A 26,835-nucleotide genomic window follows, 5' to 3' on the forward strand; every position below is an offset into this window, starting at 1 on the left:
AATTTGGCAAAGAATTCTTAGACGTGATACCAAAAAACACAAACAACAAAAGAAAAAGTAATTAGACTTCTTCAAAACCTAAAAGTTTTGTGCTTCAAAGGACACCATTAAAAGTGAAAAAAACAATTCACAAATGAGAGAAAATATTTGCAAATCATATATCTGACTGGGAATTTGTACCCTGAATAGGTCAAGAACTCTTACAACTCAACAATAAAAAAAGACAACCCATTTTTAAAACGAAGTATTTGAATAGATATTTCTCCAAAGAAGACGTACAAATGACTGATAAGCACATGAAAAGATGTTCAACATCATTACTCATTAGAAACATGTCAATCAAACCATGATGAAATAACCCTCATACCCACTGGAATGGCTAAAATAAAAAAGACAATGACAAGTGTTGGTGAGGATGTGGAGAAATTGGAACCCTCATGCACTGCTGGTGATTGTAAAATGGCACGGGCACTTTGGAAAAGTCTGGCAGCTCCTCAGGAGTGTAAGCATAGGCTTAACCATATGGCCTTGCAGTTTCACTCCTAGGTGTATACCCAAGAGAAATGAAAACGTATGTCCCTACAAACACATGTGCCTGAGTGTTCATAGCGACAGCATTCCTAATGGCCAAAAAGTAGAAACATCACCCAGTGAGTAAATTAAGTGGAAAGTGGGTGTGTGGGTAAAGATGGTATATCCCTGCAATCGAATATTATTTGGTGATAAAAGAGGAATGATGTCCTGATATGTGCCACAATGTGGATGATCCTTGAAAACATTTTGCTAAGTGAAAGAAGCCAACACAAAAGGCTACTTATTACATAATTCCTTTTATATGAAATGTCCATCCTAGGCAAGTCCATAAACACAGTAGATTAATGGTTTGCCAGGGGGCTGGAGGGAGGGGAGAAATGGGGGGTGATTGCTAACAGATACGGGGTTTCTTTCAGAGTGGTGAAAATGCTCTGAACTTAGATTGTGGTGATGGTTACACAACTCTCTGAATGTACTAAAAACACCCAAATTGTACACTGGATGAATGTTATGTGAATTATATCTCAATAAAGCTGTTATTTAGAACTTAATAAATCAGCTTCCAAGTAAAGGTGACAAGTTGAATACATACATCTAATTTATCTCCCTCACAAATCCCACAAAAAGCACAGTGAAGTGATTCTGTTTTTAAGGCACAGATCTACAAATTCAGGGAGAATAGAGATATCGACCACATTCGGGAATCAGAATGCAGTTACATGCAGTAACTGTCTAAGTTCCAAGAAAGCCAAATCCTAAACTGGCATTTAGGAAAACCAAGAGCCATCGCAACTTACATTATGGAATCCTCAAAAGTTCAGGAATTGGGGGCAGTAGGTACTTCTAGAAGTGGGGTGAAGCCAAGCGCTCCCATCAGAAGGACTGGTTGAAAGCTGTTTCTGAGTAAGTTTAGAACCCTGCCATCTCCTCCCCAACCCCAGTGTCCCTGGGAGACTGCCCTGCCTCACCCCAGCGGAAGAATGAAGGGGCCCCACCCGTTGGAGAGTATGAAACAGGAAGTTCCTATACTAGGCACACAAAGGTGGATTTACTGTGTGAAAACTATTTAATAAAGTTTAAGCCTCAGGGCCCCTGGCTTGCATGGACCTCGTCCAAGGCCCCAGAAGGAACCTTAGCTGTGTGTTCGTATGATCCTGTGTTTTTGTAAACATCAAAAATGTATTTATACTGCGCTCAGTTAAGAAAACCTCTGCCTTCATGTCCTCCTTTTTCTGCTTTATATTACCCCTCACGTCAGGCGGCTTTGGAGTAGCAAAGACCTTTTTTGGGATTCTACTGGAGGATTGAATTGGGAGTATGCTGTTTTAGCTGCAGTTTGCAGACATTTTTTGAAAACTTTGATAAAACCACAAGAAATTGCAGATTCCTGAGTTGCAGATATACAAAGGGTACCTTTTTTGGTCCTCTTTAAACGCACTTAAAAACTAAGGGAAAGGGGCGCCTGGCTGGCTCAGTCAGTAGAACATGCAACTTGATCTCGGGGTTGTGAGTTCAAGCCCCACGTTGGGCATAGAGCCTACTTAAAAAAAAAGTTGTACGCCTTGAACTTTCACAATGTTATGTACATCTGTTGTATCTCAGTAGAGCTGGAAAACATTTTTAAAAGGAAGAAAAAAAGCTAAGGGAAAAATTGGGTCAAAAATCACGGAACACAAAACAAAAGTGACAAAGGCGAGCAATTAAACCAATAGGTATTCTGAAATCAAAGTACAACAAAACATTTTCAAATTGTACTAAAAGCTAGTAATTCATTACGAGAACGAGGTCAGTCTTAAATAGGAGCGATGATTGATAATCTAGTTAATAAAGAGGAGGAGCAAATCATATGAACACATTGATAAAACATTTAAATTTCTTAACGCGAAAGATAACGAAGATGACAAAACTCATGATGTGCCCTCCTCCAGGGACATCAGTGACAAGCCGGTTACCTGCATTAATTCAGAGAGTGGTTAAGATTAGTCATCAAACAAGAAAACCTGAAATGTGTCCTGAAATCTTACAGTTTATTTATGAAAGAAACATGAAATCTTCCTAAATTTTACAGCAGTCCTAAATTTGTATTATATTTATATATTGCTGGTAAGCTGAAAAAAAGCTTTTCTAAGCTGTCGGTAATAGAAAACAAATTTCAGTCAACCATACTAGAGGAAAGGCTGAATTACCTTTCTTTTCTCTCTAAGAAAATGCTGTTACCCACTCTGTGTCACATGAAGAGGCAATCATAGACTACGCAGCCAAAAACTGTAGGGAAATGAATACAGAGGTGTGTCAGGCGGATGATTAATAAAAATATTAGGTTATTCTTGATTTTCTGATGTTCGTGTTGTCATCTTTTATAACTTGTAATTTGTTATGTTCTTTTCTCTGTCTAAATAAACACTTTCATGCCTATTTTTATATTGGGGTTTTTTAAAACAAAATTTTAAAGATTTTATTTTTAAGTAATCTCTACACCCAACATGGGGCTCGAACTCACAACCCTGAGATCAAGAGTTGCATGTTCCACCGGCTGAGCCGGCCAGGCACCCTATCCTGTTCTTATATTTGTAAATTTGCATTCTTTTTCTTTATAAGGGCAAAATCATATAAGCTGAAGGCCCACAAAACTCAGATCCACTGTAAACCCAGTTGAGGGCAGGACTGCCATCTTGAAGGCAGGAGGATGAAGTGAAGGAATACGCGGGGAGTGCTGAGACAACCCTTCCACTCCCCCATGGCACCTGCAGGACACACACACGTACACGTACGTGTGCGCGCGTGACTACTTCTACTCACCGAGCCCGCAGAACACGCCTGTGACAAGACAGCAGAGGAATCTTCTCTGCCCAGAGAAGTAAAGAATAATAGATACCGACGTCAGGGGCTCCCTACGAAACTGCTCAGCCAGGCCACTCTACACTGTAGACAGACCTCATCAGAGCACTCACGGCTTCTAATCAGCTGTTTTGTCTCCTGTCACGCATGTGAGCAGACACCCAAGAATTAACCACACCCCGAGGGGAGTGTTGAGTATTTTTGAAAATGGAGACAAAAGCAGAAGACACCTTGAGGGGAAACTGAGATTCCAGGAAGAAGAAACATTTTCCTAAGCTATCATTAAGGTCTTTAGAGAGAGAAGGCATCCGTGAAATAAAAAACAGGATACCATAAAAAAATAAAAATAAATTTGAAAAACAAAACAGGACATCCTGAAAATTAAAAAGAGCTCTCGGGAATTAAAAATATGATAGCAAAAATGGAGGCGCCTGGCTGCCTTGGTCCAGAGAGTGTGCGACTCTTGATCTCGGGGTCGTGATTTCGAGCCCCACGTTGGGTGTAGAGATGACTTACATAAATGAAAAAATAAAAACTTCAAAAAATATGCAATAGCGGAAATGGAAAACTTGACAAGATAAGGAAATGTTGAAAAATAGAAATTGGAGAAGCAACCAAGGAGAGTCAGCATTGGAATTACAAGAATTTCAGAAATACGAGGCAGAGAAAATGGGGGGAAGAAACCAACCACAACCACATTTTTTTAAATCCCAGAACAAAAGATTATAAATTGCCAGACTGAAAGAGTTTGGCGCGTACCCCAGCATAATGAGTGAAGTTGGACCCACAGGGTACATCATTGTGACATTTCACACCACCGGGGACAAACGTGATCCAATAAGCTTGCGTGAAGATGTAGGTCACCTACAAAGGACAGAAATCAGCATGCTTTCGACTTCACCACCACAGTAGTACTGGGAAAGGAGAAGCTGGCCAAGCAATGCCTTTGAGATTCTGAAAGAAATGCAGTCCAGCCCACATTCTATACCCAGTCAAACTGACTGGTGTGAGGCAGAGTAAAAAACGTTTTGGTTATGCAAAGTCTCAAAGTATCTCGCACACACTTTTACTCCTCCCAAATGTGGAGTAAACCAACAAAGAGGAAGACACGGATTCCAGGTGTCAGAATTCCTGGGAGAGGCAAAAGGAATCTGAGCAAGGAGAGAGAAGGGGAGAGCCTGGGCGGCCAGCTATGCCCCAGGGGCCGAGCTGCTCAGAGGCTGCCGTGCTCACTGCTTCCAGAAGTGAACCCCGATACGAATAAATGTATTGACAGTGGATTCTGACAGCGGAGAAATAGTGAAGGATAAATGCTCAGAAAATTCAGCACATGAAAGAAAAAGGACAATCTCAGGGAAAGCAGAAACGTGCAGTGTTACTAGGTCTGTACTGCTGTGTAACAAATTACCTCACAGCCCGCGTGTCTCAAAACAACAGTACCAGTTTCTGCAGGTCAGGAATTTGGGAGTGGCTTAGCTGGGGGCCTGGCTCAGAACGCTGCAGTCTTCTGAAGGTTTGGCTGAGGTGGAAAAATCTGTTGGCCGCTGCCACATTTGGAAGGAAAAGAAATCACATTATTCTCCTAATAGTTGACTTAGTATTGATCTAACGAAATCACATAACCGTATCCAGAAGAGGAGATGCAAATGTGCCTTTGTGTCATGGGGTGGAGGCCTGGAAAAGGTTGGTTGGTTTCTTAAATCTCCCCTTCCAAAACAAAAAGGAGCTAGTGCCTAAAACCTAACAAGAGATAGCAGCAGAAGCATTTTTATTTAGAGATGGAAAGGCAGATGCCACTCAAACCGTCGGAGTCAAAAGCGCTTGTCTTGGGCGAGTGAGGCGAGGGCGGGGGAGGGAGGCCAGAACCTAACGTCTCACTTAACAAACCTTGTTGTCCCATTAAACTATGCCCACGTAGAACTCTGATGAAAGCAAACTCAGATGAAGAAGAGGAAACGATTTGGTAGACTTGACTTCATACTGATCAGAAGCTTCTGTACGTTAAACACACACGTACAAAAGGGAAAGGCAAACACTAAGCCAGAAAAAAATCCTGATAAACAGGCCAAAGGGCTAGTGGTAAAATGTAAAAAAAAAAAAAAGTAAACTGTCTCAATCTCCCTCTAGGGCAATTTGGCAAATGTATCAAAGTCTTGGACATGTGCATATCCTTTGACCCAGCAATTCCAGCTCTTAAGAATTTATCCTATATGACTAATCCTTGATGTACACAAAGATTTCGCTCTTAAGAGTTTTTTATAATCGAAGAAAAATCTGAAACAGTTGAAATGACCACCAGGAAGTGATGTGGGGCACAAAAATAAAATGGTGAATGAAATGCTAGGTAGCTCTTACAGGTCAGTCTGATGACAGCCACATACTGGCATAGAAAAGCCTTCATGATCTGTTTCCTTTGTTCTTTAAAAGTTAGGTAAATATGCATATGTACCCATGTCCATGTGTGTACACACGGATTCAGGGTGTTACTGTTTATTTTTCTGTGTCTGTGTGTCCTTTGTGTTTTCCGTGTTTCCCAAGTGTTTGACACTGATCGGGTGTTATTTTTGTAGTCAAGGAAAAAACAAGGGATTTTTTTTTTTTTTAGTTTATTTGAAAAATATGGAAAGTGCAAAGAAGAAAACAGTAATCACACTCACACCACCCCAAATTAACCACTACTAACATTTGGCATATTTGCTTCAGGTTTTTTTTTTTCTGCAAACTTTTAAAATATAATTAACACCAAAACATTAGCCTTGGTTATCTTTAGATATGAGACTGTGAGCTGCGTTTCGGGTTTTTTTCCTTCTTTTCCTTCCCTTTCTCTCTCTCTCTCTCTCTCTCTCTCTCTCTCTCTGTCTCACGCTCTCCCCCTCTCCCCTTCTCTCCCTCCTTTCCTCCCTCTCATACTTTTCTGTATTTCCCACGTTTTCTCTGATGATTATATTTTACTTTTTAAAGGAATAAACTTCAATTAACTATAAAAGGTAGACTATTTTTAAATGCCAAATAAAGTCTTAGACATTTAGAAGGAGGCAAGCAAGGTTTTGGACTTGAGAACAGCTTTGGATGCAGCTGGGAGAAGGGAAGGCATCCCATATGGGTGAGGTGGCCATATGTCCCAGTTGCCCTGGACAGTCCGAGTCTTGTACCTGTTGTCCTGATGACATTATTGATGACATTTTGCACTCAGTGGTACACGTAACCTGTCATTTGTGCAGAAGGAGCCAGGTCAGACCAGCCTCTTTCCTCCCAATAACGCTGCTCTCTTCATTTCTTGTGTTTCCGGTCTTTTAAAAAAATTAAGGAGCCCATTTGAAATTCCCTAGTATGTTAAGATTAGGTATTTTGATCAGATGATTTTTCTTAGTTCCTTCGAATAAATATAACAAATTCCTGTGAAAGAGCAGTAAACCCTGAGGAGCAGAGAAAGAAGTTCAGTTGTGAACCAGCAGCATGACCCTGGGCTAGTCACTGAACTCTGCAGATTGGCTCTCCCATCTACAAAATGAGAGAGTTGAACTGGAACAATTTCTATGGTAACTTGCAGTTCTAAAAATACTGTGATTCCAAATTAAGATTTAGAGAGGCTGTGGCACCACAAGTAATAGCATCGAAGTTCTTGATTTCTTCGTAGCTTGTCTGTAGTACTAGACTCCAAGTTAGCATCGTTTCAAAGACCACTCTGAGAATTCTGGAGAATTCTCATCCGGCTCCCATGTTCCTGCAACAAAGATTCAGTTTAGAATTCAAGCTTGAGCCGGGCTGAAGGGACCCTCTAGTCCATCTCCTTTGTTTTAGTGTTTAAGAAACAGAGCTGCAGAGAGCTCGGGGTTTGTCCGCATCACAAAACTAGTCAGAGGCGAGAGCAGCTTTCTGATTTCCGGGCTAGAGCTAGTTACACAGCAATATGCTTCGCAGAACAGAGTCCGTCTTTTCTCAGTGCCGCCAGGACCTCATTTGCACTGTCACCAAAATGGTCCTTGAGGGCAGCTGTTCGCTGTCCAAAACCATCGTGTCAATCAACGCCAATCCCTAATTTTGGGAAGAGTAACTGGGGGCAAGAGGAGGGGACTCCAGAGCTCGGCCCCTCTAACCTCTGTTCTTTAGATCTGAAGAAGGGAAAGAGCAGTTCTTTTCTCTCCTCAGTTCCAGAGCTTACCTTTCCCTCCGCTAATTATATAGCCATTGATTATTTGTTTACAGAAGCCACGTGAGTCAGCCAGCCCCCAAAGGGTTAACGCTCCCAAATTACCGGGCTGGGTTAACAATAAACAGGATGTCCTCCAGAAATTAAATTTAAACCACTGTGACTCAGGCTGGCCCATCCTCTCAACCGGATCGTTGTCTGGGGTTATTATCGGTGGTTAATTATACCATTGGGTTTAGCAACAGTGTTGGTCAGTTTGGGCCAAGAGAAAGCAGGCTTGGGCAGAAGGGGGTGCGGAGGGAAGGGGCCAGTGGATGGATGGGTGCGGCTGGCTGTGGAAGCGGGAGGTTTGAACTGGAGGGGCTCCAGGCGTCCTGAGCACCGAAAGGAGTGGGAGTAGGAGTGGCATTGTCTCCTCAGCGCTCTCCTGCTGTTGCCCTGTCCCCTGAGCTGATTCCAGGGGTGCTTAACTCACTGTTAGCTCAGGGGCTTCGGGGGGCCTCCGTTTCTCCAGCACTTGGCACTCGCTGTGTTTGCTTCTGGCCTGTCCGCGCTTCTCAGACGTGTAGAATCAGAATTCTCAGCGCCTCGAGGCAGCGCCTGAATTATCCAGGTTAACCCTGTCCTTTCGCACGGTAGGAAATGCATCCCAGGGCCATCTTTACCCGCCAGAGGGCGGCCCGCTCCTCAGAGGTGGAGGCGGCAGTGGTGTTGGTTTACAGCCTAGACCTTGACCTTCCTTCTGTTATGCCAAGCTGTCCTCCGCTTCCAGGTGGGGAGCCTGAGGTGTAGAGCTTCCCAGCAGGTTCCAGCCAGACTTGAGCTAGACTCGGAGTCCTGTCTGTCGGTTCTTCCCGGGAATAACCCGGCCTAGCTGTTGCTTTACGCGCCTCTAGTTTGTCATCCCTCTCCGGCCGCAGACGCAGCTCTGCAGGGCTACCGTTTGTCCCTCTCCAGAGAAGTAGTGAAGCACCTAATAGAGATGAGAAGTGGTTCTCAGGGTGTTCCGTGAATGCTCGTGTTCCGGGCTGATAGCTACCCCAGCGAGCCTGTAATTTCTGACTTTGCTGCTCCTCGGGGCACAGCTTGACAGTGACTGAGTCAACAGTGGCTCCCCTTTCCCGCCCTCACCTCTGCAGTGCATCTGCACACCAGGCTCTTGGTAGGAGAGATGCTCTGGGGCAGGAGGTGGTGCCCAGGACCTCCCGTTGACACTCCGGAGCCCGGCCTGGCTGCCACTGGCCGTAGACCCATGGGGCGTGCGGCACGGGGGCTGGGAGCAAGCCGCCGCCACTCTTTGCCCTCCTGGGGAACAGCGGCCTAGACTTCATCAATGCTTTTCAGCCACATCCTTCCCCATTTCTCCTAAAAGCTCCCTTTGTCTCTTTCTCTCATAGGATTCCTTTCAAGATTGGGCAGCCCAAGAAACAGATTGTCCCCAAAACAGTGAGTAACCCGATTCTTTCATTCTGAGACTCAGTCTGTTTCACGTGGTCTTTGCAGAGAAGCAGAACTTTGACTCAGCACATCGTGGGCCTGGGAGGGCTGCACCCGGGCCGCCTTCTTCCCAGCCGCATCACTCTAGAACCTCACCTAGACTGGGGCTTGCAGGGGCCTCCTAGTCTGGGACATTCTCCTTCCACGGATCAGTCTGGGCTCGTCCACATCATCTTCGGGCAGGTCCAGGAGGTAGGTGATGGGTGAGGAGGAATCCGTTGGCTTCTGAACGGCCCATCTCTGCAATCTGGCGGCAGCCTGCGCTTCCCTAAGAGGACTCCTGGAACATAGGCCCCTGCCGAAGACATGACCCAGGCCTTTATCTCCAGCTACCTCAGGCTGCGTGAAGACCGGGAAGCTTCTCCGGGGTGGGGGGTGGGGTCCCTTTCTCTCTATTGCCAAAGGCATCCTGGCCAGGACCCAGAATTGGCGGGAGGGCACGATTGAATCCTACCCCCCTTGAGAGCCCACAGTTTTTATCCCTATTTTATCTCCAGAATGGGAGAGGAATCAGAGGTTCTTAGAAAGTTAGAGATGGGAGCGCTTACAGATCATCTAGTCCAACCTGATTTTTCTGACGAGACAACCAAAGCCCACAAAGTCACAGTGACTTTCTAAAGTTGTAAAAATCTAACACTGACAGAGCTGAAATTAGAACCCAAGTTGGAGCCTCTGTTCCATGCACATTCCATTCCTTTATGCTGCCTCACTCAGGCTGTGAAGGCCTCCCAAGGTGAGGGACTTCTAGTAAAGAACGGCCTCTCGAACCCCCTCACCCACAAATCTAAGCAGGCTCTTGGTTTTACTGTGGGAAAGCACAGCCGCACACTGCCTCTGCTTGTGACAGTTCCAGGAAGCCCAGCACCGTCCGCCTGCTGGAGCTCCTGACGCTTCTCCTCGTCTTAATAACCTCCCCCCCACCTTGGCTCAGGACTCAGAACTACAGGAAAGATACTGCTGCAGTTTGGCAAGAAGGGAAGTTCGGCACACATCTGACCAGTGGCTCAGTCTTTGGAAAATCCAAAGTCAGGCCACTTAAAAGGAAGTGGGCCTGCATTTCTCTTTCAAGTGAAGGCAGGCCGAGGACAGACGGAGAGCGTACCTCCCGTGCAGAGGCTGGCCATCTGCGGAGGCCCTCAGCCGAAGCGCAGAGAATCTGGGCGTGCAAGTGTTGGGCTCTAGCCGGCTACAGGAAGTGGGAAGGTGTGGCCGTGAGTCTCCAGAGTTTAATCCAGGGCAGATCTGAAAGGGAAGTGGTTTTGAGAAGGGTCTTTTATTCCCAACACTCACTACCAAAAAACAGACAAACAGAAAACTCTCCCAGCACCCTTACCTTTATGGAGATAGCCCTTGTTCTCCACAGAAAAGTATAGGTTTCAGTTTCTAGCTTCTTTACCAGAGTTTTTTGACCGATCTCTGGGTCTTTTAATCTGAGGAGTCCCATCCCAGTGCCTCTGGATGGCCCTATAATCGGGCCCACGGATGGGCCCCTGGGCTGCCTCTTCTCCTCCTCACATGGCTCTTGTTTGAGATAGAATCCTGGTCCTTTGACTTCTGAAATCCACTCCCCCAGACAGACTGGGCGTCAAGTAGTGGTTAAGAAGCCGGATTTGGGGGGTTTCCTGGCTGGATTCTGCCACGTGCTGTGTGTGATGACCATGGGCGAGGCCCTTACGCTCTCCGAGCCCTGCTTTCCTCCTTCGTAAGTGCAGATGAACCTGGTACCTGTGCCATTGACCTATTCGGGAGTCTCGGATGAGGTCATGCGTATGAAGCACTTAGCACAGCATCCGGCACATAGCAAGCCCTCAATAAGTATTAACTCCATGATGGGAAGAGAGTGGATTTGACTCTTTCTAAACCACCAGGGACGCAGCCTAGCCCCAGCAGCCGGACCCCCTAGTTCAGGGAAACGCTAGGCCGGGCCTTTATTTGCTCCCTCAACTCCCCAGAGGCACTGAAGGAGAAGGAGTGAGAAGCCTGTCCCTTCGGTCTCTCCTGGCTTCCACAACAGGCCGAGCCAGGGCCGCTGTGTCGGCGTCTCCGGCGGCTGCTCCCGAACATCGGCGGCACAGCGCCGTTCTTGCCCGGGCACTGTCGGAGAGGGGCAGATGTGGCTGCCTGCTGACGGGAAGGCCTGGTGCCCCTGTCATGGGAAGAAACACTCATGTTATCTTCAGAGAGTTTCAGGAGGTTTTTGGCTCAAGGCACACAACGATCAGACACAAAGAAAGCATTGTGTGTCCGCTCACACTGTTCTCCTGGGCCCAGGTCGTTAACAGGAATCCCATTATTGTTGAGGCTCTGGCTGGAATGGCGTGTTCTCAGCAGGGGCTGGCCGTGTGGAAGTGGAAGGACAGAAGCTCCCCGACCTCCCAGCCCCAGCCTGCCGCTCGGTCCCCTCCTGCCCCTCCAGCCCCACAGAGTAGCGGGAGCGTCTTGGCGTGGCAGAAAGCGGCCGCGCCTCCCCCGGAACCCGCGCGGCTGGCGCAGCGCTTCGCAGCCGGCACCCCGGGTCTCGCCGGGGAGGAGCACACCCGGCTCGTGGGTGCTCCGCGGGGCAGGGCGGACGAGCAGCCCCTAAGTCAAGCCTTCCCGGGAGAAAGACGTCCACTGGCAGAGCGGGGAGTCGCTCAGCCTCGTTTAATCCTGTTGCGACATACCAGAGGGAAGCTGTGTCCCCCCCCCCCACCGCCTGCCAGCACCCCTCAAAGAGAGGCTTCTTGGAACACCTGGCGCGCCCTCTGCCTCAGCTCTGATCTGCCGCAGCGCAGCTCCAGCGCCCAGCCCCGCCCTGCCTGCCCGGCGCCCTTTCCGCTTCACGAGTGGCGGTCTGGGTGGGGGCTCCGCCCGCTCATCCACTTCGCACATCCCTACTCCTGCTCCGTGCCAGCCTGACCCCGGGCCGTGGGGGGAGCACCTGCAGCCTTGGAGAATTCAGGCGGCAGCCGGCCGTGTGCTGCTCGGTCCCCCGCGCCAAGCTCGCCGGCCTGGCCCACCCCGACCCTCCGACAGTCTGCACATGTGTTTACACTTGCATTGTTGACCGGGGGCCAATCGCCTCTTTGGCAAAAGCATCAAGCATTCAAAGATGTTCAGATCTTTTGTGTTTGGCTCCTTCCCTCGGAGTGGATATATACCTTGGACTGAGACTCAGTGTATCCCTCTGTTCTCTTAACCGTTTTGTGAGGGGCCAGAGCCCTGGTGGTGTGGCCTTGGATCTTTCCCCGGGGGAGGAAAGAGATCTGGAGACCTGTGAGCTGTAGGAGCCCCCACCTGGCTACCAGAAGCAGAAGAGGGAAACATTCATGGACCTCGCAGGCTGTCACATGGCCTTGAGCAGCGGCAGAAGGATCCAGCCCCACCCTGACATACTTCTCAGCTGCCAGCCCGAGACCTCAAGTTTCTCACCAGCCAGAGCGATCCAACCCAGTTGGAACCCCACGGTCGCTCGCTCTCTGTGCAAGTCCAAGCAGTCCCGGCCAGGGGGACCAGGTGCTCTCCGGCATCCCACACACCCATCAGCACACGTGGGGATTGCAAAAGAGATTGCCAGGAGCCAAGGCTGTAGCTCCAGTGGGTCGGCAGGCCTTCTCCGAGCCTGCCTCCCCTCCAGGAGCGCCGACACCACGTTCTTGATCTTCAGGAGAGCTGGATTCGGACCAAGACCTCCTCCATTTAATTCCGTTCTTTTGGGAAGAAAGGCTTTTCGTATGTGAAGATTCTGCTAGGCGGTCACATCCTATGGAGTAAGAGAAGGGATGTGTCCAGTGAAGGGAGGCCCCGGTGCAACCGCAGGCACAGGATCCAGGCTTAGGCAGAGGCCTGGCTATCCACCAACCGCATGCTATGTGCTGCCTGTCCTCTCAGCCAAGGGGTTACAGTCCGGTCTGCACCCGCAGCCTGCTCTGGTCCTCCCAGCGCCCCTGCATGTAGGAGAGGAACAGGGAGACACCATAGGCGGGCTAGGGACCGTTCTCTGGGCTCGGCACAGACTGCTGGGGGATCCTTCCAGGCAAGCCGGCGGGGCCGACACTGCTACCTCATTGCCTTGTCAACCCCTGGAAAGCTTCACAGGGACAGGCTAACCAGAGTGATCCTGTTCCACCAGGAAAGAAACCGAGACTCAGAATGTTAGGTAGTATTTTTACTGCTGCACAGCTGGTGTGAGAGTTCAGGTCTCATCTGTCTCTGCTCGCTCCTGTCCCCCACCGTCCTCGGCGGCGCCACCGGAGAAAGGGCTGGACTGCCTCCGTGCGGGCTTGCTGGGTCCGGGCCAGGCCCCCTGCTCTTCGGGCTTTGGCTGAGACTTTGATTCCTGCCCAGCTACACAGCCCCAGGGATAGGTGACACTTGAAGCTTTGATCAGGAATATATGCTTTAGTGGGAGCGAATTTGGAATTTCTCTAGAGCAGCTTTTGATGGATCATAAGGAAGGCGATGATGAAGATGTCAGGTTCCTGGATGGAGAGATGGGGGAGGGGGCGTCTGTTGAAAAAAGGGCAAAGACTGTAGGATGGGGGGAAACCAGTGGTGATTTTTACTTCCCAGCTTTGTGTCAGGCCCCAGATGCTGGGCGCATAGAGTAAGGAGAGACCTTGGGTTCCTGCCTCTCAGTTTTACAGTTCAGATGAGGAAGGTGAAGTATGTCCGTGCAGGGGCGGCGACATACTGTCATGCCCTGGGACCCTGGCTAGGCAGGTTCTCCAAGCCCTTCTCACGGGGCCCTGCCCATGCTTTGGGTTACACGTGTACGCTCGTGACTGTTCCATCCCTCCCACCAGGCCCCACATCCGGTGTATTCCCCTGGGGAGCCCTCACACCTGGTGAAATGCATTGCACTTAATAGGTGCTCAATAAATGTTTGTGGGATGAACGAATGTTATTTTCAAAGCGGGGGAGGGTGCCAAGCTAGGAGCCTGAATTCTCGCCTTCCTTTGCCGCTGACCAGCCCTGCGTCCTTCCGTAAATCATCCCCCTGCCTCCGGGCTTCATTTTCCTCGCTTGTAACATGAAATAACTGGCCCGAATAACGTTCTGCCATTCTGGGACTATGTTGAGTTACGTAAATGCACGTGAGGAGTATGGGGTCCATGGGACTCCCGAGTGCGCCTTCGCAGGGCACTGTGACGGGAGCGTGTGCTGCTGCAGAGCAGTGGGGCCTTGACACTTCGCTCAGTTGCACACTCTGTGAGCTTCGGCCGACCTGTCAGGAGAGTGAGAATCAGGGTTCAGGGCTCTCACTGGCAGGAGTCTCAGGGAGCGGTCAAGAAGGCACCTTTCTCAGGTCATGACTTTAATCCATCAGCAGATACCTTTTTCCCCTTTCTCAGAATGTTGGTTAAGAGCACGGGCCTTGGGGCCAGGCCGCCCGTGCCCGCATCCCGGCTCTGCCCCTCACTGTGGTGTGGCTGTGTGCGGTTTGCTTCAGCTCTGTCCCAGGGGCTCCAGAGGGCAGGGCGGGCCAGAAGCACACCTGCTTCCTCCGGTTCTGGAGGAGGAGCCGTGGCCGGAAGCGCGTGCTGAGCACCCTGTGAGCGTGAGCTGGTTTCCTGGAGCACCTCAGCCCCGAGGCTCAGTGAGCTGCCCGGGGAGCTGGTCCTGCCCGGGGTGGAAGGGAAGTAGGAGAGGCCTCGGTCCCCTCCCTTGGCTCGCAGATGTCGTACACTTCACGGGCCACTCTCCTAAGAGACTGTTGCCAGGGCCCCCAGTTGATGGATGGGGACCTTCAGGTGCTAGACGTGCACCTGGCTTTCTTGACCTCACCTGACACGTAGGCGGCAGAATTGGGACCAGGACTCACACCCATCTGATGTAAATTTTCCTGGCATCAGGGAAATCGGATAACTTACGCAGAGTTTTAAGAGAACCTTGCCTGAGTCGGTAGTAATAGTATTCGTGCTTGCTACATCCCAGCACACAGAGCGGAGACGGGGCTTTCTTGACCGACCCCGAACCTCAGACCTCGTAGGTGGTAGGCCCTGTGAGGAAACCAGGGCCCCGGAGCGGGAGGGGACCCGCCTCCTTCTCCGCTGGGCTCCCTGATCCGTCACATGCTGAGCACCTCACCTGCCACATGAGGGAACACAGCCGGGCGCCTCATTCCCTGTGACGGAAAACAGAGCCACAATCCGCTGCTACTTGCCTGGCTGGCCCATCTGGGAGGGGAGTCTTTTGCCCTAAATCAGACACTTAATTAATTTGGGAAAACAGGGATACTGTCGTTAACGATCTGCTGGTGCTTGTATGGACTGGACGGGGTGGTTCTCTGCAGCCGGGGGAGGGCGTGCGGGGAGTTTTGGTAGGCGGGCAGATTTTTTCCAACGTGTTGTCATTTCTCCGATGATTGAGTTATCTCTTTGGTTACAGGTGGAGAGAGATTTTGAGAGGGAGTATGGAAAACTCCAGCAGTGAGTGTCAAAGCCCAGAAGGACGGGAGTTGGTGGGGAAAGGGGCAGGAGCCTTCCCCCAGGTCTCCATTCCTGCACCACCCCTTCCAGCACTGCCAGCAGTGGGCCGCTCCTGTGTCCCGCCAGCACCCCGGGAGTCGAGGGCAGCTCGGTTCACAGCCTGCCAGAAATTCTCCCGCAGCTGGTGGCTGTGTGAGAGTCGTTAACTCATAGCCTTTGGGTGCTTGGCCTTGTGCAGAGCTGGTAGTGGCCCTCCCGTCAGTGGGACAGATCCCCGCAGCGCAGGGGCCCCTTCTTCTCCTGGGAGGTGTTCCAGAGCGTCAGGTTGGGCTTAACTCAGGTGGATGGGAAGGAAGGGGGCTAAAGCAAGCTGGAAATGCCAGGTGCCCAGGCCCGCGCCCCTGCCTTGCAGGCTGGAGGAGCAGACCAGGAGGCTGCAGAAGGACATGAAGAAGAGCACCGATGCTGACCTGGGTAGGTGGCATATCCCCGAGCCAGGCCTGGCCTGGGGGCACAGGTGGCCCTCCGGCCCTCCGTCACTTTTGGGCTGGCTCCCGTGCTCTGTGCACAGGGCCTCATGCCACCTCTCATCCAGAGGACTCCGGTGGGTCTGAACACGACTGCCCCGGCATCTCCAGACTGTGTGCAGCAAGCCAAGGGTCTGATGTCAGAGCCCATCTGTTATTTGTTTCGTGGGTAGCTCCAGGTTACCTGGGTGGCGTCTTTAATGTTCGCCACTGCCTTTCTAGTACAGGAGAGGCTGCGATAGGGGCGCCTGGGTGGCTCAGTCGGTTAAGCGTCTGCCTTCGGCTCAGGTCATGATCCCGGGTCCTGGGATCGAGTCCCAAGTCGCGCTCCTCAGCGGGTAGTCTGCTTCTCCCTCTCCCTCTGCCTGTCGCTCCCCCTACTCTATCAGAAAATTTTTAAAAATCTTTAAAAAAAGAAAAAAAAGGAGAGGCTGTGACCCACTGCTTGCTTTCCTTGGTGCTTCTCCAGGCGACGGTGTGGTCTGAGCACAGGTAAAGGGAAGGTAGTGTTTTCACAGGGAGCAGCTTTGGAAGCAGTGGAACTTCGGGGATCCACAAAGTGGAGAGCGTGGTTTTCGAACAAAGAAATCAGGATAAATGGAGGACCCCTGGAGCCCAGGGTCAGAAGCATAGTCTGGGCAGAGAAGGCCTTCCTGAAACAGCGGCACCCCAGCCCAGTGCAAGGCCTGCACCCCACAGGTGGTGTGTCAGAGTCCCTGGAAGGCCCACCCCCAGTCAGTGCTGCTGCAGCTGGTCCAGGGACCCCATTTTGAGAACTGCTCCAGACAGTTGAGGAGAATCAAATTTCCTGATCTTGGAATCTCCTCAGCTGCCTGGACGAGTTCTAAAATCCCATCCCGTGTGCCCAGGCAAGATCGTCTGCACATGACCAGTCTTTGTTGACCCTTACATTCTGAGGTTGCATCAGGGCTCCAGAGACCCATGTGGCGTCCAAGACCCCCGCTCTCTTTAAGGTTCAAAGACCACCAGCCTCCCAGTTCTCACTGGGCTGGCCATGCCCTCCCAGTCCCTGAGAGTGGGGCCTGGGTGGTGCTCACAGAGGCCGCTGAGGACTCCCGGGGGGGATTTCCACACTGTTAATGGACTTCAGATGGTTCGAACAAAGACAGAGACAAAGGCATGAAATGTTAAGGCTTTAGGAAAGAAAAGGAAAATTGGGAAGAAAGTCTCCCCCACCCCGAATTTTCGGGGTTTTTTCCTCAAATACTAAAAAAAAAAAAAAAAAAAAAAAAGTGGAAGAAATTTTTCAAACAGGTTTCCAGTTTTGTCTGAGTTTTTAACCTTGTGTTCTACTGTCTGAGATCATCTTATAATCCAGGCAAATTATACATGATGTTCACTCCTAAGCCTGCAAAGTCACTTTATAGCTTTGAAAGAGGGTTTTTTGCTCCATTGCTTCAACATTTCAGGGACGTTTACATTTCCGGGCTTTTCCCGTATTTTGCCTGTTTGCTGGGTGAGGACAGCAAGCGCCTAGATTCGAGAGAAAGCCAGGACAGGGCTCTGGGTGGGCCGGTCCTCCACCGGGGGCCTCTTCGCTGGCAAGTGGAGGGGCCTGAGTGAGAACCCCCCCGCCCGTGGACTTGTTTCTCCCCTTCCCCGAGGGGGGCTGGAGCTGGGTTTAGGGCTGCTCCCTCCTCGATGCAGTGACCACGCAAGGCCACATCTGTCATGAACTGGAGTGGCCTTTATTTCATCGATGCAGAGATGTTTTTTCACATTTAATAACATCTCTGAAATCAAGTCACTGTAGCACTTGATAGCATTTAGTTGGCATTTTTGTCCTTTCTTGATGGCTCGTACCGTAACGATGTGTCCTGCAGTTGCTTGTATCTTCAATTCATGGCGTAAAATAGTAAGAAATACACTCAGAAACTTGTTTTCCCCTGAGACCCTGAAACTGGCACAGACACACGGAGCGGGCAGGCTTCTCCAGTCTCTCTTCCTGCCCCTCTAGAATTTATTTATTTATTTATTTAACAAATAATGGAGGCCTGAAAACTTGTATGGGACCAAAAGTTCCAGAGCTGCCAATAGAGTTCCCTCCTGCCTCAAGCTGCCGTGTGATTTTCAGGCTCCCCATATGTTAAACAGGGTCTCAGAACACGTGACACGGTACAGCAGGGCAGTGGTGTCCATCCGTGGGGAAATGGCCCCGGGGAGGACCTTGGACAGCATAAGCAGACACCCTGGCAGAGCCCGTGCGGCCTGCCCCCAGCTGTCTCCAGGCCCGACCGTCGGGAGCGCAGCAGCCGGGGAGGCAGGTGCCCAGAGGCCGGGCCTGGCTCAGCACTTGCAGCTGTCTGACCTTGAGGAAGTCATAAGCCTTCTGAGCCTCACCTGCCTCATCTGGAAAATGGACCCAAAATGCACTCCCCCAGATGTCTCCTGGGTTGTTGGAGCCCTAAATAAAACAAGGGGGGGGAGTGGAAACCTGTTGGCAGCTTTGGGGCTCTTGGTCTGGTGCAGGTTTTTAAGTCCCCATTGTTTGTGAACAAAGTCTAGAGGGGCAGGAAGGAACTGGGAAAAGGCCATGCTTGCTCCGTAGGGTCTATGCCCCCATTCTGTCGGTATTGTCTATGGCAGGATTGAGTAGTGGCAGCAGAAAACACATGGCCCCAAAAGCCTAAGCTCTTGATTTCTAGCCCTTTACAGTGTGTTTGCCAGCCCTGGTGTGGAACGCTGTTACTCTTGTCCACGAGGGAGTCCCAAACCAAGCTTCATCTCCAGACTGCCTGGGGAGTTTATTTATGTATTTATTTTTAAGATTTTACTTATTTATTTGAGAGAGAGCACACGAGAGCACAGCAGGGGGAGTGGCAGAGGGAGAAGAAGACTCCTTGCTGAGTAGGGATCCTGACCCCCCCCCGGGGGGAGAGGGCTTGATCCCTGGGCCCTGGGATCGTGACCTGAGCCGAAGGCAGATGCCCAACCAACTGAGCCACCCAGGCGTCCCCCGAGAGTTTCTTTAAAATGCACATTCCTGGATTCCAGACTTACTGAATTAAAATCTATAGAGCTAGAAATATTTTTTTACAGCTTCCCACCCAAATGATTCTGTTAAAATCTAGAGTTCAGAAAATTAAGTCATTGCACAAGGTAAAGCTACTCGAAAGAATTACCCAGCGCAGCATCAGATGGTCAGGAACAGAGTACAGTAAGGACTTGTGACTCATGGCTCTGTGGTACTTGGAAGCTTTTGTGGTCTCTGGCCAGGGTGGAGGTCAAGGTGCGGCCCCTGGACTGAAGGAGGAGGGGAGTCCTGACGACAAGACCTGTCCCTTCCTAGGTTCACTGAGCTTTGACCTCTTACAGCCATGTCCAAATCTGCTGTGAAGATATCCTTGGACTTACTCTCCAATCCCCTCTGCGAGCAAGACCAGGACTTCCTGAACATGGTGACAGCTCTGGACACGGCCATGAAGCGGATGGACGCCTTCAACCAGGAAAAGGTAAGTGGGGGTCTTGCTTGCCCCCTTCTCACGGCTTCCGCGTGGGCGGAGCGCCTGCACGGAGTCCTTAACGGGGCTCAGTCTTCAGCCGCCTTCAAGCCCTCTGAGGCCTGAGTGTTGCAAGCCCTGGGAACTCTGTGCTGGCCCTGCTTCGGCCCTGGTTGCTTCCATGGCTCACCCACTGGGAGACCACGAAAGAGACAGGGAAGCTCTGCTCGCCCGCAGCCCCTCACCCTTGCCGCAGTTGCCCACCCAGGCTCCCCACGGAGCAGGGCTGCTAGCGGCCCGCGGACAGCGGCGGGCAGGAGGAGACCTGACCCAGAACCAGAATGGTACTCCCTGTTGCTGGTCATCATCTCTGCCCCGTGCCGCCTCACCGGTCCCGCCAGTTCTTGTCCCTGCCCCGTCCCTGCATGTCAGGTACCTGGAGCCTCCCATTTGAGGCAGAGTCTGACTTCCCCTCAGTGTTGATGTCATTGGGTTTTTTCTTTTAACAGGTGAACCAAATTCAAAAGACCGTGATTGAACCCTTAAAAAAGTGAGTAAAGATCATCTGGGGACCACAGGCCTCAGGGACCTGGGCTCGGGGCACTTATTGGAAAGACAGGTCAACTGGCCAGTTGGCGACCAGATATCATCTCTAGCAGCCTGTCCCCAGATGCACACGGGGCTGACCAGAAACTCAAGAGGGACGCTAGCCCTGTGACCCGTGGCCGTCGGGGTGATGCCCGTGGTGGCCCCAGAGCACGCCCCTGGCCCGGGTGCACTCAGTGACCACGAGGCACTTCTGATCTGCCGCAGCAGACGGCCTTTGCTCCGGTGGTCACTTGGCCATTTTTCCCTTTGTTCCTGATCGAGAAGCAGAGGGCGCGGAGCTCGCTGAATTCGGCGAGCAGAGATCTTGGCCAGCCCTCAGCGGGGATGGGCAAGGCCTTTCATCTCCCCGCCGCACTGGGAGAGCAGCTGCCTGCAGCGCTCGGCTTTTGAAATATGGGGGTGGCCGCACATGGGGAAGGGTGCAGAGCGGGGTCCTGCCTGGGAAGGTCCCCTAACTCGTGACCTGTCAGAGTCAGAAATTCTTCTGTAAGACTCATTTTCTCTCAGGCAGGCCCTGGGCAGTGATCAGACGGGCCTATTCCCCGAGTCCCTGGAGGGGGCGGGCGGGGGGGGGGGACAGGCAGGAGCGTTGCCTTGAAGCTCCCGGATCACTTCGTCTTCTTCCCTGGCGTCTCCCGAACTGACTCTGACCTAGAAAGGCTCCCGCTCCAGCCCGGCAGCTGCACTTTATTACCTCTTCTGTGGTGGTCCCAGGCAGCTGCCTCACCAGGCCTGGGTAATGAGGCTCTGCTAATTACCATTAGGCCTGGATCGGGGCCCGGAGGGAGATGAAGAGAGCAGGTTTTGGTCCTCCAGCCCCTGGCGTTGGGGTTATGGAGCTCTTCACTCCCTGTTCAGGTCCAAGGGGTGGGGTTGGGGAAAGCTGTTTCCAAGCTGGGGCTATGTGGAGGCTCGGCCTCGGTGGGAAGGGATTTCTTCCTGCACCGCCCTCCTTCCCTGGACCCCGACCCCCTAGTCCCTGCTCAGCCCCGGGTTGCAAGGTCCCATGAGGAACAGGGTGCTGAGGAGGCTGGTGGCTCAGGAGGGAGGTGTCAGCAGGAGCTGCATTGCTGGTGGCCTTCTGACTCGGTCTCCAGGGCCAAGGGTTGGCAACTCGGGGGAAAGGACCAGGGGCCACCACAGGGGCTGCCATGGACACCCACGGCTGGCAGAGCTAGTCAGGGGACACCAGCTCGGAGAACTAGGGGACTGACTCGCATCTCGATTTCACAACCAAGGAGGCGGCCTTGAAATCTGATGCTTGGCTTCTAGAGCCAAATGGAGAGAAATCCCGGCTGCTTCCCACCGCCCCAGCAGCCCACCACCTGCCAGGAAGGTGGGTGAGTGGCACAGGGGGTGGGCACCATCTCCGCAGCAGATCCGCTGACCTCTGCCTGAGCCCCCGGGCCCGCCCGCCCGCCTCCCCGGCTGGCTTCTCCATCCCAACGCCGACATGCGATCTCCCCCAACCACATAAAACCGGCACTGCCTGTTGCCGCCTCTTGCCAGGAGAGAAGCTCCCAGGGACCCCGGTACCGGAAACAGGAAACTGCAGCTTTCCTGTCCTCTGATGAAGAACATCGCCACATGGCCACCCCACCGCCCCCAGCCTCCCCCCAGGGGGCTCGGCCTCTAATCCCCCAGTCTCTGGGCTGCGTTCACATGGTCGGATGGGGATGCTTTCAATTTCCCTTTCCTGGTGGGTGGAAGATCCCGGCTGTGTGGGCACAGATTGAGGAATGGCAGGCATTCCCCACCAGGGCCGGCTGCTCCCAGCCTACCTCCCAGCCGGCCTCTTTCTCCCTCCCCCTTTCCCTCCTCCCTCTCTCTGCCTCCTCATCCCGCCGCTTACCCAGGGGGGGCAGTTTGGTTGCACCTTAGGATGGTCACCTGGGCAGAGCTTCAGCGACGGTCTGATGTAGGCCCAGCCCTGTTCTCCCTTCTCCAGGGGGTAGACACAGCACAGACCTTAGGAGCTTGTGACCTAGTGCGGACGCCACAGTGGCACTCTCAGGAAGAAGAACCGGGGTTATCCATCATCGCCAAGGTGGTGCAGCGCAGTGGAGTGGGGCGAGTCCTAGGCAGGCCAGCCTGCCCCCAGCCAGCCCACAAGCCTGGGTCCCTGCTTCTCTGGATCGGTTTCCCCATGTGTAGAGAGGGAGGCCTGAACCCCACCCCTGCAGTGGCTCAGTCCTTGCTCAGGAGGAGGGGACAGACATGTCCCTGGGCTGAAGTGGTGGGTTGAGCTGCCTATGGAGGGTGGCGTCTGCCCTGGGGCTCTGGCCCAAGGCCTTCCGTGTTCCACGTCACTGCTAATTATCGGGGAAAGTGGGAAACTGAGCAGAGGGGGTGTGACTTCCCAGCCTTGTTTCTTTGCAGCAGCCCAGTGAAAGGGCGGACTTCAGGCCTTAGGGAGAGCTGGGTCCCCCACCTTTCCTGTCAGCTGAAGTCAGCAGGTGCCTCTGTAGGGTCCTGGGAGCAAGTCTGGGAGGGCCCAGGCACCAGGACTAGCCTATGCCTATCCGCACCTCCCTGCCCCCTTCCTTCCCCACCCTGAGGGTGGAGGAGAGCACTGGACACTCCGCACCTGGGGCCTGCTGTCGTACGAGCTCCTGGCCTTGCACACCGGCGTGGTGCCCGCACTGCCCAACGCGGGGGGCTGGCAGAGTCCCGTGTTGTGTCCATATAGTTAATGGGGAGGCGGGGCCTCAGTGGGGCAGGAGCCAGAGCCAGGATTACAGAGCCCTGGGCCCCCACACTTTCGTCAGCCACCTCAAATGCGCTGTCCGGTCTCCCTGCCCACTCTGAATTTGCCCACTTAACGTAAGAAGGGCATGACACCTGCCTCTCCCCCTAGGGAGTCCCGTAGCCCAGGGCCCAAAGCCCCCCAGGTGCCAAGAGACTCAGGACCCATCTGCGGTGACCTAAGCCAGCTAAGCCTCCTGAGGCCTCTTGGTGTGAGTGAGGAGCGCCATTTTAGGAGGCAGAAGTTACCATGGTGAAGAAATGGTTTTGCTGGAGGCTCTAACAGAGCCGGGACCAGTTGGCGCTGTAGCCGCTTCCTCCCCACAGGGGACAGGTGGTCTTGCTTCCCGAGGCTGAGTAGCATCCTGGGGGCACACCCACTCTTACACTGCCGGTCCGTGAGGTTGCCCGGCATCACGTGGAAATCTGTAGTTGGACCCGTGCCTTGCTTACTCCTCGGGGCTCGGGACTTGGCCCTCGGATGGGACTCCGGTGTCCTTTGTAAGCTGCTCCAGTGCTTGCATTTAGTCAGCGTCTCTGGTGCCTTTGACCCAGGCCCTGGGAATCGACCCCAGGTGACAACCGAGGACGAGCAAAGAGACAAGTGCTACTGGGGTGCAAGGTTAGCCAGAAGTGCTCGGCCAGCCAGCGACGTGGTTGTCCCGCCCGGCCCCTGTGGCGAGGTCCTCGTGCTGTGTCGCGCTGCTGCCCTCTTTCCTAATAGGAGAAAACTCCACTTGCCGCTTCCTGCCTCCTCCTTGTCCTGTGCCCGCTCCCCCCAGGCCGCCAGCAGCGCGGACAGCAGAGGCCCTGGGGCCACCCAGTCAGGTCACTTCTCATGAGAGAATGAGGGTGCCCAGCGGGGCCAGTCTGGCTGGAGGGAGGGGGTTGTGGCGGTGGCTTCTCAGGCTCCATTGCACCTGCTCCCTTGAGCCCCATGCCTCTCAGCTGCTGGCCACACTCCTGCCAGGAAGGGAGAGGGGCTCACCTAGCAACTGAGACCCCATCAGAGCCCCCACCAGAGGCCCAAATGGCGAGGCCAGTCCCAGCCGATGGTCTCAGTTGTTCAGACCTACCGTGGGTTGTGGGTAGAGGGACACCTTTGTCCTGGAGGCAGCCACTCCCCACGCCCAGTTTGCACAGCGCCGAGGAGACCTCTTCTGCAGGGAGATCAGTCGTTCGGTGTTGATTTGATGACTGATTTGTCTAAGGGCGTGTCTTGCCCACTTCTGGCCTTTCCAGTTAGGCAGTGAGCCCATGAGCACACCCCGTCAGTCAGAGGGACTCACTTTAGTGCCCCCAGAATCGGCTGCCTGCACCTCTAGCCTTGGCTGGGGAATTCAGTGCTCTGGTCAAATTTATATTCTCTGTTCTCTGGCAAAAACTATTCATTACTCTGTGTCACGGGCACTCTTGATTAGTTGAGGCTTTTAAAAACCAAACTCATCTAACTAGAATTTTAAATAAAAATTTGAAAAGAAAGAAAACCAAATTCGTGGGCATGCTCCTTTGAGCGGCAGACTTGGAGAATCGTTCCTGATGTGGCATCTGAACTACCTAAACATGGCCCGGGAGCTGCCTGGCCCTCGCGAAGGGGAGCCCCCCCCCCCCCGCGCGCCCCTGGCTCTGAGTCGCCCCCTCTGTGCCTCGCAGCCCCGAACAACCACGTGCTGCCGCCGTCTCGGTTGCAGGGCTAGATCTGCCCGGGCTGCTGGCGCTCCGGGTCTGCAGGGTGGACCCCTCCCGCTGCAGCGACAGCACCGCCTGCCCTACGGACTTTGCATTCGAGGAAGCACCTATCCCCTCCTGTCCAGAAAACCTGCTCGCAGGTTTCCCTGCCTTCTCCAGCACTCATTAATCAAGGGAAGTCCAGCCTCCCCGCCTGGGATGGGGTCCTGCCCTGTATCTATCTCACGGTCTCGTCGCACTTCCCAGTTAAAGATGACACTTGTCACAAAGATGATGCCCACAGGGGCCAAAGCATCCACTGCCACTCTGTGTGAACGGCGTCCTCCTCAGCCTTTCCCTGTGGTGCTTTGTCATCGTAGTGGGGCAAGCAGATGTCCTTGAGCCATGTTCCTCAAACATCCAGTTTGACGGTGTAGCCATTGCCACGCGAGAACCAGAGGGTTCCTGTTTTTCCCATGGTCCTCTGACAGAAATAGGCCAAGACGAGGTTTTGACTGCAGCTGTCGCCTGCTGGTGGCATCACGAGGTGGGTGGGAGGTGCCAGAGAACTGGGACACCTGAGTTCTCGGCTGGACAGTCACTCCCTCATGGTGGCCTTGGACAAGCCGTGTCATGTCGCCACAATTCCGTTCGTGGTGTGAAAGGAGGATGTTGGGCGGATGAGTCCAAGGAGCGTTCAGCGCGCGGGGGTGTGTCGCGGGCGGGGAAGGAGCAGCGGCTTCCCTGCGTTCCTGCCCCCGTGGCTCACCTCAGGTCAGCGGGGTGGCCCTTAGCCCTGCCTTCTTTCCCTCGGCCTTCCCCACATGGCCCCTCGGCAGCGGGCGCTCCGCCGGGCCGGGGCCTCAGCGGCCTTCCTGGCGCGCAGCCCCACCAGCTGGAACGGGGTCCGGCGCTTCGCGGGCACTCACGGTGTAGGTTTGAGCGGCCCCCGAGCTGCGAGGCTGCAGCTCCACGGAGGGCCCCGACCCACCTGGGCTGTGTCTCGCAGGTTCGGCAGCGTCTTCCCGAGCCTCAACATGGCGGTGAAACGGCGGGAGCAGGCCTTGCAGGACTACAGGAGGTTGCAGGCCAAGGTGGAGAAGTACGAGGAGAAGGAGAAGACGGGGCCCGTGCTGGCCAAACTCCACCAGGTACCAAGAGAAGGGAGAGGTGGGGGTGGACGCCCAGCTCTGGGGCCGTGGCAGCAAGGCCCAGGTGTCGTGACACTCCCTCCCGCCCCCAACACTCACCGTGCCCCAAGAGTGGACGCCGGGGACGCCCGCAGAGCCCTGACCGCGGCGTCTTGCTCCGCAGGCCCGAGAAGAGCTGCGGCCTGTGCGGGACGACTTCGAGGCCAAGAACAAGCAGCTCCTGGATGAGATGCCGCGGTTCTACCACAGTCGGCTTGACTACTTCCAGCCCAGCTTTGAGGCGCTGATCCGAGCCCAGGTGAGGCCACTGCCGCCCCGCCCCAGAGCAGGCCGGACACTCGCTCCCTTGGGAGCCAGCGCCGGTCTTGGCGCACCCCCCCCGGCAGGGTGCTCGGCCGCGCTCCGCGAGGACACCGGTGCTGCCTCCCTGCCCTGGCACTGCGTCTGGAGACCCCGACTCCGAGGCTCTGCTCCACTTTCTGTTCGGCTCCTCCGTTGCTCTGGTTCGGCCCCGCTCTGGGATAAGGTTCCTTTTGTTGAACGGCTTTTCCCCACCTGTGGCAAGAAGACAGCAGGCCGCACTGTCAGCGCCTGTCTTGGGCAGGCGGGTTCTTTGCGTGGTATGCTCAGGAGGCCAAGCACAGAGGCCTGCAGGGCGACCCCGTGCCCCCGCCTCCCCACTCCAGTTCCTCCTCTTCTTTAGGCAGGGTGCTGCGGGGGGTCCTGACTTCTAGCCACCTCTGGAGGGCTCTCTCAACCCTGGGGAGAGCCGTGCTCCAGGCCCCTGCCTGGGTGTCTGGCCACTGTGCACCTTCCGGAACAGCAAGCTGGCCTCGGGCTGGGTGTGGGTGGAGGTGCAGGAGTAGCCCCCGGGCCAGGCTGCTCGGGAGCGGGACATGGGCTAAGACCTTATCTCCCACTCCTCAGGGGTGGAAGGACACAGAACGTACAACTGTGCGTATAGCTCCTGCCCTCCTGGCCTGTCATTCTTCAAGCTGTTAACAGGGATTTCTCCCCCCGCTCGTAAGAGAGAAGGTTAAGGTGCCAAAGGCAAGACGTCTCCGCCATGTGGGACCTTCTAGGCCACGGCAGGTGCTCAGCATCGCGCTGCCGCCTTTCCCTCAGTTCCCCAGTGGGTAACAGAGCTAAAGGCTCATCCGCCTCCAGCCCACTTCTGCTCTTGGCCTGGGCGTCTGGCGCCCCCCAGTGGACACATTCCTTCCTTGCAGTCAACAGTCACAGGCG

At 53.6% G+C, this 26,835-nt stretch overlaps 1 protein-coding gene across 4 annotated transcripts in view; it reads left to right on the forward strand.

Moving 5' to 3' along the window:
• The window catches only part of BIN3 (bridging integrator 3), a 41,942-nt gene that overhangs the window by 12,417 nt on the left and 2,690 nt on the right, over positions 1-26,835 (forward strand). Inside the window, exons 2-8 of one of the 4 annotated variants that reach the window (XM_040626513.1) lie at positions 8,920-8,968; positions 15,389-15,429; positions 15,842-15,903; positions 19,293-19,429; positions 19,927-19,967; positions 25,449-25,590; positions 25,754-25,888. In XM_040626513.1, coding sequence (XP_040482447.1) covers positions 8,920-8,968; positions 15,389-15,429; positions 15,842-15,903; positions 19,293-19,429; positions 19,927-19,967; positions 25,449-25,590; positions 25,754-25,888 — 607 coding nt within the window. Of the gene's footprint in view, positions 1-8,919; positions 8,969-15,388; positions 15,430-15,812; positions 15,904-19,292; positions 19,430-19,926; positions 19,968-25,448; positions 25,591-25,753; positions 25,889-26,835 lie in introns of those variants that run through there. The other 3 variants (XM_040626514.1, XM_040626516.1, XM_040626515.1) reach the window with 3 other exon arrangements.

The sequence above is a fragment of the Ursus maritimus genome, unplaced genomic scaffold, assembly GCF_017311325.1.
Source record: "Ursus maritimus isolate PB19 unplaced genomic scaffold, ASM1731132v1 scaffold_11, whole genome shotgun sequence".
Lineage (NCBI taxonomy): Eukaryota > Metazoa > Chordata > Mammalia > Carnivora > Ursidae > Ursus > Ursus maritimus.